This window comes from Mangifera indica, chromosome 10 (assembly GCF_011075055.1).
Source record: "Mangifera indica cultivar Alphonso chromosome 10, CATAS_Mindica_2.1, whole genome shotgun sequence".
NCBI lineage: Eukaryota > Viridiplantae > Streptophyta > Magnoliopsida > Sapindales > Anacardiaceae > Mangifera > Mangifera indica.
This window is the reverse complement of record NC_058146.1, coordinates 13192295-13203455: the sequence shown is the minus strand read 5'-3', so window position 1 is coordinate 13203455 and position 11161 is coordinate 13192295. Positions and strand designations below refer to the sequence as shown.

The window sequence follows — 11161 nt, the reverse complement described above, 5'->3', positions numbered from 1 at the left end:
TTCTTTGATTTGATGATCTTCGATTCGCCATTGACCGGAGCTTCTTGGCTTGTCATCAGAGTTGTTGACAATGGTAGAAGGAGAAGGGAGCACAGAGATGGTATCGTCGCCGGCACCAAAGAGAAGAAAACTTAGGATTTTCTTTTTTTAGGAAAGTCATTTTTTAAAGTCAAGGTTTTGAGTAAAATGTCAATTTTCAAAACTTAGAGAAAAAAGAAATAAAATTATATTATTATTAAAATGACAATTTTAAACTTATATTTAACAATAATTTTAATGAAAATTTAAGGATGAGAAGTGTTTGTGTTTTTGAACTCTTGTGAATGTGTTTTGTCTTTTCATCACACTTTGGGTGGGAAATAGTCATTTAAGCTTAAAACTTATTATTAGTACACAAGATCTTAATCTTTCATAATTTTTCAAAAACCCAAAAACGAAAATTTTAAAACCTCAAAACCAACAACAAAACCCGGAAATCACATTTTAGTTTTATAAAACCTTCAAAAACCAATAACATTTAATATCTTTTAGATATATAATTAAGGCCAAACGACTATTTCCCACCCAAGGTTTGATGTTTTCTCAAGTTTCTACCCTTTAACTATAGAAACACCAAACACCCATCCATGACCGGTTAGATTTAACAAAACCCTAACGGTGGTAAGGGTAAAATCGTCATTTTTGCAATAATATTAAAAATAAACTAAAATAGAATCTAATTTTGCCCCCCTAAACTTTAAAAACTAAAATTTTTTCCCAGCCTAAGTTTTAAAAAATGGCAGTTTCACCCTAGGGTTTGGTTTTGAAATCTCCGACGACAAAGTTCTTCGTCTGCCAAGGCGAAGACAAAGCTGATCGAGCCTCCAAATGGGAGGAAAGCATTCGCCGAAATGAGAGGCTGCTTCGGGAGGGAGAGGTCGTCGGCAATGGAGCCGGAACGGTCGCCGGAGATTTCAAAACCAAACCCTAAAGTGAAACTGCCATTTTTTAAAACTTAGACTGAGAGAAAATTTTAGTTTTTAAATTTTAAGGGGACAAAAAGAAATAAAATTTTCAGATATTAGGGTTTTGTTAAATCTAACCGATCATGGGTGGGTATTTGATGTTTCCATAGTTAAAGGGGGGACTTTTGAGAAAACATCAAACCTTGGATGGGAAAAAATCGTTTGGCCTATAATTAACAGATGAAAACATGATTTATTGCCAATGGAGGTGTGACGGGGTAGGGAAGAGGCTCGATGAGACTAAGAAGCATGTGTAAACATGATGGAATACGATGATAGCTTCTATGTAAAGGAGGGGGGAGCCAGTGCTTTGATCAGAAAGAGGGGAGGTGTGGTATATGTTAACGATTGTGCATTGTTTAGATTTGGCTAACAAATTTTAAGATTTTTTATTGTTTTTTGCAACTCTCAGTCCAAATTATTGGATCAACGGTAAGACCTAAACATACAAGTTGTTTATATATAAATCGATGGTTAGACCTAAACAAAATTGTTGGATCAATGATGCATTTCCTGTCTTAACAATTTTACCAATTTCAAGTATTTACTCTTTTGAATCCAGAATAAACCAGCTTCTCAATTTAATTATGGTCAAATAGTTTAAATACTTCGAAACTTCACCTAAATTAGTTTTTGAGCTTTGGTTAAATTGATCTAATTTTCGAAACCATTGCTTTCTAATTAAAATTTTAAAATCCTGAAAAAAAGAGCAAAAAATATTGTGAAACTGCATTTGATAAAAATGGGTCAACAAGTTTTCAAAACAATGCTTTAATACAATCCTAAATATAAGTGTAAAATTTAATCTAAAACCAGATTTTTATTATTATTATTATTCAAATTCAGACATTTGAATTGTATTTGATTTTTCGAAATTTATTTTTTCGGTAACAATCCAAACAAATTAATTCTTAAGTTTTCTATAATTTTTATTTTTGAAAATTTTAAATAACAAATCAAGCAATATTTTCAAAATTGGACAAAATGTAAAATCTAGTGAAGAGAACAATCCGATCCAAACAATATTCATATCATTTGACTAGTGGTCAAACTTATTAAATATTTAAAAATATTTTTGATAACAATTTTGTATCAAAACACCCCCGTTCAATCTAATCCAATCCAGTCTAACTTCAAAAACAGTTTTTTAGTGAATCGTAGTCATTTCTTTGGTGGGTGAGAGTCGAATTAATCAAATCAACTAGCTCGATCTAATTTTTAAATTCATGAGATCAAACACATTTTTAGATGGGGATATTACCTTCTAAATGCATTCCAAAAAAGTGCACAACTATGCCACCCCTAATATTCCCCGAGGGTTTGGAAGAAAATGACAACTAATAAAGTTGATTCTATAACAATGCAAAATTTGAGTGTATTTATCTGCTTATGCCTAAAGCTAAGAAAAATGGGAGAATCAAATAACTTTGCATTTCCCATAGAATTTATTCCATAAGCGATAAAGATAAGACATACTAAAAAGATAATATTTTAGCGATCTATTTTAAAAATGACTTAAGTCCGTTCCGTTACATAACTTTTCATCGTTATATAACTAATGTCAATGTGTGACTTATATATTTTAACATTTCGCTCTAGTGTAATTGAATTTGAAATTTATCCGAAAGCGAATTTAACTCTTCTTGACTAACCCAAAAGCGGATTTAGTGTAAATAAACTACCAATTAACATTTGTTATACGTGAGTTTAGTTCTGACTTTTCTTTTGGCTTCACCCAAACGAGGGTTTAGCTCTTCTTTACTAAACTATGGATTCACTTGGGTTTTTTACCCGAGGTCTTGCACAACTAAGTTGTCAAGTGCCATTTACCATATATGGATGGATCTACTTGGGTTTTTAACTCAGGTCAACTAAGCTGCCAATTGATATTTTACCATATATGGATGGATCCACTTGGGTTTTTAAGCAAAAGAGGGGAAGGGGGAACATGTTCAACCACCGCATCCTCACACCATGCGTCAGTGGGAGAACCCATGATTAGCAACAACAACAGCAAAGTTACTGGTAACTTTTCAGGTAATAAAAATGGTTTTGGTGACATTCCACTTGCACTCTGCATTTAAGTTTCATCAATTAGTTCTGAAAGGAAAACTAGGAAATTGGGTTGGGAGTTGATAGACAGAGTAACATTACACGTATTTATTACACCAATAAATACACAATTATATGTATTTTATAAATTTATCTACTCAAAATAAATAAATAAATAAATAAATAAATATATATATATATATATATATATATATATATATATATATATATATATATATATATATATATATTAAGGAAGTAGTGGATTATTGAAATAACCCATTTGCATTTTGTATATGTATGTATGATTTTTTTTTCAAGAATTTCTTCTCATCTAGATAGTGATTAATTTCTAAATTTTCTTTTTTGAATGTCTGAATATCTAGTCTTACTGCTAACGCTAGAGTTGCACCAAGTAGCTTGAACTTGTTTGCTAGCTCAACTCCAACTTGTCCGCTATGAGATCAACTTAAGCTAGTTTGAGCTCAAAGGTTTTCCATTGTCGAGCTCAAGCTCGAGTTTGGGGATGTTCAACTTACTAAACTTGTAAGACTAAAAAAACTCAATTCAAATTTGTTAAAATGATATCATTTTAATTAATACATATCAAAACAATATCATTTTGATTAATCCTAACTCAACTAGAGTACCACACTGAACTTGGTAGAACTCCTGGCAAACAACTTTGCTGAAAGTTGATAAAAATGCCCCATATGTTTTTTTTTTTTGGGATAACCGGGACCTACCCATATTGGTTGGATGGATAAACCCATGACACAATTGTAATTTGTTACAAAAGCATAATTCCAACCAACTGCCAGAGAGAAAAGAAAACAAAGTAAAAGCTACTCCTGGTCTGAATGCTCTACTCACAGCAGTGCCAAATTTCATCAATCTGTTTAAATGAAAACCATATCTTAGTCCTAGAAGTAAATTTATCATCAAAGTCCAGAGAGAAATTTGCCTTGCAATCACAAACAACTTCCTGTTACTTAGGTGAAACCTGGAATCTCCCCAGGCATTGGAGCCAACTCGTTTTTACCAAATCTTTCCTCGTCATAAAATGAGGCACGCACCACCCTACCACCAAAAAACCGACCATCAAGGTCAATTAATGCTTTTGTTGTCTCTTCGGATCTTTCAAATTGCACAAATATTCTCACTGCCTCATCAGCTGGGAAATTTGGTTCTGTAATCTCAAATATGAGAACCCGTGTAACTGTTCCATACTTTGCACATTCAGATCCAACCTCCTCTTCTAGATCGTCATCTACCTCACCAGGACCAACCTATGAAAAGAACATTCAGTACTGAACTTGTTTCTATTTTGTCTCAATTAGCCATCACAAGCAAAAATAATACAGATTATACTTTCCAACAATTTTGATTTGTAACTCAGAAATCGAAGTTACAAGGAAAATATAATGAAAAGTTCATACAGGAAAAAGTAAAAGAATTCAACAATCTGAAACCATATACCAGCATAGGAATTAAAAATCAACACCAACGGCACCTAAAGGAAAGCATTCTATGATCTTCTAAGACAATTATTATAGTTACATAGTATTTTGCAGTGCTGCATGCATGAACGAAGACGGGACTACAAATTGAATATATTCAGTAACTACTCAAATGATTTCAGCATGATATCATTCAACAAAACAGTGACACTATACTCCCAGAAGCGTAAAACTGCCAACTTGACGCAAGAATTTGTAACTATTCTTACATTTTATGCTAAGTTTACAACCCCAATGCCATTTGATTCAAAGATTTTCAACCCAGCAATAGCTATGGGTTTGAACTATTTAACATATTACGCCTCATCCAATTATGCCCTTCCAATTATGAACAATAAAAGAAAATCATGTAACTACTTGATCAAAAGAACTTAAACTATCAGGTAAGTGCAATACTGAATAAAGCTAAAACATGCCCTGCCACATGCAAATGCGTGTAAATATAACTAAAGCCAAAACCAAAAATACAAACACCAAGGTATCATTATAATTCAATTATGATATGGGGTTCTCAACATATGACCATTCAGTAAACATGATTTTAAACCATGTCAAGTAACCATTTTAGCCTAAGCTCAAGTTGATGGGTAAATGTACAATGATATAACACAGTAATACACTAAGAGTTAAAAGTATGTTACTAGAAGGAGACAAGTATATTGAAATTGGAGTAACTCAGGACCATAACAGCACAGCTTTGTCTGCTAAGCAAAGCATAGAGTCAGTAATGCACTATGAGAAGAAGCAAGTAGTAACTGAAAACAGTGCAAAGTTCAGCAATAACACAGCAACTAGGACCAATGATCACCAGAAATTAAGAAAGAACTAAAGAACCTTTACAACTGTCTAAATTTGTGGCTTTAAACATAACTAGGTGCCACATCAATTAAAATGCATTGTTTAATACTGTTCCTGTTCATTCCATCTCTTCACTATCACAAATCAACAATCAAGTAATGGTCTAAACCAAGTTAGGAAACAACCATAAGGATGAAAAGAAAGCAAAAATGTTTGTTCCAGGTCACTCTGAATCGTTTAGATTGATGAGCTTCAGCAGAAATAACACTAAAAAAGGAAAAATTTACTGTCCATCCTGAACTCAAAGCTTTCATTGGCACAAAATTTACATACTGAAATGTGTTAGCTTAACTTTTCATTTTTTTTTCCTATCAACAAAATCTAATGATTGATACATGAACTTATAAATGGTTTTAAAACAAAGGAAAACCTTTTTTGGATAGATATGATGAACCAAATAACTAAACAAACCTAGCTATAGAGTACCAAATGAAGAAATAGACTAAAAGAGAGATAGGGAGAACAAGAGAAGGATAAATTTGGGATAACTGAAAAGGGGGAAAAAACTAGAAGAATTCAGAGACGAAAAGATAATCAATAAGGAGAAAAAAAATCAATGTTCTTATTCTATCATAAATCAGCCATGTCAAAAATAATAATAGAAGCCTTAATTAGGCTTAAGGAATAAAATCCTAGTCCAAATCAAACAAGTAATAAAATCTCAAAAAACTTAAATAAAATAGCATTCTAAATATACTTCAAAAATAAAACCCTATAATAATAGAAACAAAGACAAAAATAACCTTAGACTTATCCTATTCTTCTAATATTTTCTAGCTTCAAACAAAATGTGCACAACACATGATTTTAGACCTGTCCATTTTAAATAATGCTTCAACAAACACATAGCTAACAAGCAAGAAAAGTATTGTACCCTCTAAATATTTATAATTGATTATTACCAAATACACTGTACACAGAAAATACTATAAGAATTGCCACCCCATTGGGACAAAAAATACCACCATCCACAAAGTAGTAGAATAAAAGCTCCAAGTGCATCAAGGCAGCATTAGGCTAACTAAAATTAGGTATCCAACAAAAATTATGTTTATTACAAATTAGCCTACATGTACAAAACCATTATCAAAATAAAACAGCACAAAACAAAAAAGATTAAAAGAAAAAAGTATAAAACAGAGAAAGAGAAGTGATGGACCTTGCTAAAGAAATGATAGAGAAGACGAGAGCAATGGAAATCTTAATATGTATCAGTTCAAAGTATTATACTTGTACATAAATTTAATAGTAAATCAAAAATTCTAAATATTAGTCTGTTTGCCCAAATCTTTCAAATATGGCCATGACTAGGTAGCCAAGAGGCTCTACAGACAAGATAAAACCCAGCTAAGCAATCTAATGTGCTACATGCTACATAAGAAATATCCCACAAACCCCATTCAATCATTAAAAAATCTTAAACCTTCCATCAATATCTCCAGCTTAATCTTTATAACATCTACTCCTCATTTTATCTTTACCCTATCTCTACAATCTACCAATTTGCTAGTAATGTCACTCACATCAAGCTCATTATCAATCATTTATCATCCACAATCCAATAAATTGCACAAAACAAAACCTTTGAACATAATCCATACCATGTTACGCAGGAGCAAAACCCGGGTAGGCATCCCATCGAAGTTGACACTCTTAACCTTCTTCTCGGCTTTGTTCTCACTGGCATTCACGATAACCCCGGCTCTCCTATCAGTCTTTTTTGCCATCAAAGGCGTCGTGATCCCCTGCTCCTGTTTTCCAAGCCCCTGGCCCTCCTTCCACCCCATTTTCGCCATCATTCTCTGCGCAGCAGTCATTTGCCCTCCCGCCCCAACTCCCAACCCACTCGTCTCAGACTTCCCTATACTAAACCCACCTCCCTCCCCATTCCCCGGAGGGGACGGAGACCTTGGCACCCCTCCACCCCCACTGCTCATAGCTGCGCGTCTCTTCCACGCTTCCTCTCCAGAAATATTCACCCTGGAAGACAAATCCCGCTCTCTTTCCCGTTCTCGCTCTCTTTCTTCTCTTTCTCTCCTCTCTCTTTCTTCTTCCTCTTGCCGTCTTCTCTCCAATTCCCTCCTCATTTCGGCTTCCATTTGTTTTCTTTTCCGTTCTCTTCGGTATTCTTCGTAATCGTTGGGTCGGGCGGGATCGTACTCTTCGATGACGGTGGATGTGACGCCGACGAGGGCCGTTTGAGGGGGAGCTGACGTGGCATTGACGGGGGACGGAAGGATTATTGGGGAGTTTTGGCCTTTGGTTTGGGGATTTAGGGTTTTGGGCTTGGATTGGGATTTGAGGATGGTTTGTGGTGGCGCCAAAATCGATGAGGGTTTGCGGAGAGTGGGCGGCGCCATCTTGGCGGCGGTGGACCAGACGTTAGCAGTGGTGGTGGTTGGCTTATCGTCATCGGAGGGTGGAGGAAGGTCTCCGTACAACCCACCCAACATTTCGACACGTGGATTGACTAAAACCCTAGAGTTTGAGACTGAAATTCGAAAGAATGGGATTTTGGGAAAGATTTCGTTTGAGCTGAGAAGCAAACGCAGAAGCAGAAAGTCGTGACCAAATCCATCGAATCCACGGGCGGTTAGTGATTTTAAGGATAATTTCAATTAACTCCCTATAATTTTATTAGGGAAATTATTAAAATGGGCCAAAATACCCTCCTACTAAGCAAAATTGCCCAAAGTCACTATTTTCAAGCAAAAATACCCAAATTCACTATTCCTAACAAAAATACCCATAACTTTTTCTAAAATGCCAAAATTACCCTTCCTCTCATTTATATAAACCTCCTCACTCACTATAAGGGGTTAAATGCAATTTTATTAAAATTAGGGGGTATTTTGATATTAAACATTATAAGAGCATTATAAATTTCTCAATGAAATTTTAGGAATAAATAATTGAGGGGTCAAATAAATGTTATTAAAATTTGGGGAGCATTTTGATATTAAAAATTGTAGAAGCATTATAAATGAAATTTTACGTTTTTTCGAATTTTACCGTTTTACGATATATCAACTCGTATTTTTCAGATTTCCGAAGAATTTTTCGATTGTTGTCATTCTAGAGTATTTCAACTTTTAGAATTCGAATTTCAGTTTCGTTTTATCGAATTTTACTGTTTTACGAGTTATCGACTCGTATTTTTCAGATTTCTGAAGAATATTTCTATTATTGCCATTCTAGGGTATTTCAACTTTTAGAATTCGAATTTCAATTTCGTTTTTTGAATTTTACCGTTTTACGATATATTGACTTGTATTTTTCATATTTCCAAAGAATTTTTCGATTATTGTCATCTAGGGTATTTCAACTTTTAGAATTCGAATTTCAGTTCTGTTTTTTTTTAATTTCACCGTTTTACAAGATATTGACTTGTATTTTTCAGATTTCTGAAAAAATTTTCGATTATTACCATTCTAGGGTATTTCAACTTTTAAAATTCAAATTTCAGTTTTGTTTCTTTCAATTTTATCGTATTTTTCAAAAATCTGAAAAATACGAGTCGATATATCGTAAAACGATGAAATTTGAAAAACTAGAACTGAAATTCGAATTCTATAAGTTGAAATACCTTAGAATGACAATAATCGAAAATTTTTTCAGAAATCTGAAAAATACGAGTCAATATCTCGTAAAACGGTGAAATTAAAAAAAACGGAACTGAAATTCGAATTCTAAAAGTTGAAATACCCTAGAATGACAATAATCGAAAAATTCTTTAGAAATATGAAAAATACGAGTCAATATATCGTAAAACGGTAAAATTCAAAAAAAGGGAACTGAAATTCGAATTCTAAAAGTTGAAATACCCTAGAATGACAATAATAGAAAAATTCTTCAGAAATATGAAAAATACGAGTCGATAGCTCGTAAAACGGTGAAATTCTATAAAACGAAACTGAAATTCGAATTCTAAAAGTTGAAATATCTTAGAATGACAATAATCAAAAAATTCTTCAAAAATCTGAAAAATACGAGTCGATATCTCGTAAAACGGTGAAATTCGATAAAACAAAACTGAAATTCGAATTCTAAAAGTTGAAATACCCTAGAATGGCAACAATCAAAAAATTCTTCAGAAATCTAAAAAATATGAGTCGATATCTCGTAAAACAGTGAAATTTAAAAAAACGGAATTGAAATTCGAATTCTAAAAGTTGAAATACCCTAGAATAGAAATAATCGAAAAATTCTTTAGAAATCTAAAAAATATGAGGTCATTATATTATAAAATGTGTCCGAAAGACACAAAAAACAAAAAACTTAATCTTAAATTCGAAAACTATATATTGAAAAATCTTAAAACATAAAAAACGGATATAAAATTCGAAAACTACACGTCAAGAAACCATAGATGTGAAAACTATCAATTTACCCCTAAAAAAATTTATATTACAAACATGTCCAATATTTATCTCTTGCCCCCTCAATAATTTTTGAATCTTACAGCCCTTGCAGTTTCAAAAAAGTAATTTTTCACCCCAACCCACTGTCACACATGGCAAATTTCAGAAACGCCCACAGTGACCTAATAACGCCATCAGATCCCTAATGTTTTAAAAAAGCCACTAAACCCCCCTACCTTACTGTCACAGTGGGCTTGTTCTTCATGATAGTGGGAAACACTATTCCCACTGTCGGACTGCCAATGGTTTCGGAGGCTTTTTTCGGCAAAAAATGATCATTTCGGTCTCCAATTTCAACATAAATCGAATCTACATAGGCTATAACACAAAACCCCTCAACAAATTCAACGAAAACAGTCAAGAATTAAAACATATTAAGCATTGTACAAAATCGAAACCCTAATATTTCAAACCGCAAAATCTCACTCAAATCTCAATAATATGAATAATAATTTGATTCAAATAAGATTACAGAAGATATATTAACCTTCTTGACCATTTTCGCTCGTCGGAAAGCAAGAAAATCGACGAAAATCGGCTCGACAGTGGGACGATAATGGGCAACGGTTGACAGTGGGAAAAAAGTCTATTTTTCTTTGGATTTGCACAGTAATAGTGGACGTTTTACAGTGAGACATATGAAATTTTGCCTTGTTTATATATAGGGGTAGTTTAGACATTTCACAAATATTGGGCATTTTTGCTTTAATCTGAATTTTTTGGATAATTTTCTTAAGCCCCCTTACTTTTGCCTATTTTTTATAATTTCCCATTTCATTATCTCTATGCGACCTGCTTTCTTTAAGTAATTTATTTACAACCCATTTTTGTTTGACTACTAATGTTATCTTGGGGGTGTAAACAATCAGTTCGGTTTGATTTGATTCATTAAAATTGAGTCGAGTTTGAGTTTGAATTACTCACTCTTGAGTTGAATTTAAACTTGATGTTGGTTAGTTTAGTAAACTCGCACTCTCACATCTTACGTCAAATAAAATATTAATAAATCCTTACAAGTTTTAAATTTAATTTACCTCCATAAAATCTTATTCTTTAACTTTTTTGAATATAAGATGTAGTTGATAATTGTATAATTTATGAGATTGAAGAACATTTCGAAAATTAAGGACTTTAAAATAATTTTTTGAATTTGAGTTAAAGCCACCCATTTTTGTTTTGAGTTTGAGCCAAGACTTTACTAATTTGAGAAACTCAAACTCAAATTCAAATTCAAACTCTTTTATAAAATAATTGAATCGAATTCAAATTATTGTGCTAATTTTTTATCTTTCTCACTTTATTATTA

At 33.0% G+C, this 11161-nt stretch overlaps 1 protein-coding gene across 1 annotated transcript; it reads right to left on the bottom strand.

Moving 5' to 3' along the window:
* Positions 1-3618: 3618 nt before the first annotated feature.
* Positions 3619-8026, bottom strand: LOC123226880 (DNA-damage-repair/toleration protein DRT111, chloroplastic-like). Its single transcript, XM_044651427.1, has 2 exons — positions 7036-8026; positions 3619-4345 (listed from the first exon to the last, which is right to left on the bottom strand). The coding sequence occupies exons 1-2, from the start codon at positions 7885-7887 to the stop codon at positions 4049-4051; spliced, it is 1149 nt and encodes a 382-aa protein (XP_044507362.1). The 5' UTR covers positions 7888-8026; the 3' UTR covers positions 3619-4048.
* Between the last annotated feature and the right edge of the window lie 3135 nt (positions 8027-11161).

Bases quoted from the DNA above. Each gene is read 5' to 3' on its own strand.
- LOC123226880 (XM_044651427.1), bottom strand. From the start codon at position 7,887: ATGTTGGGTGGGTTGTACGGAGACCTTCCTCCACCCTCCGATGACGAT. The intron at 4,346-7,035 runs GTATGGATTATG...TTCTTTTCATAG, and splicing joins TTTTGCTCCTGCGTAACATG to GTTGGTCCTGGTGAGGTAGA.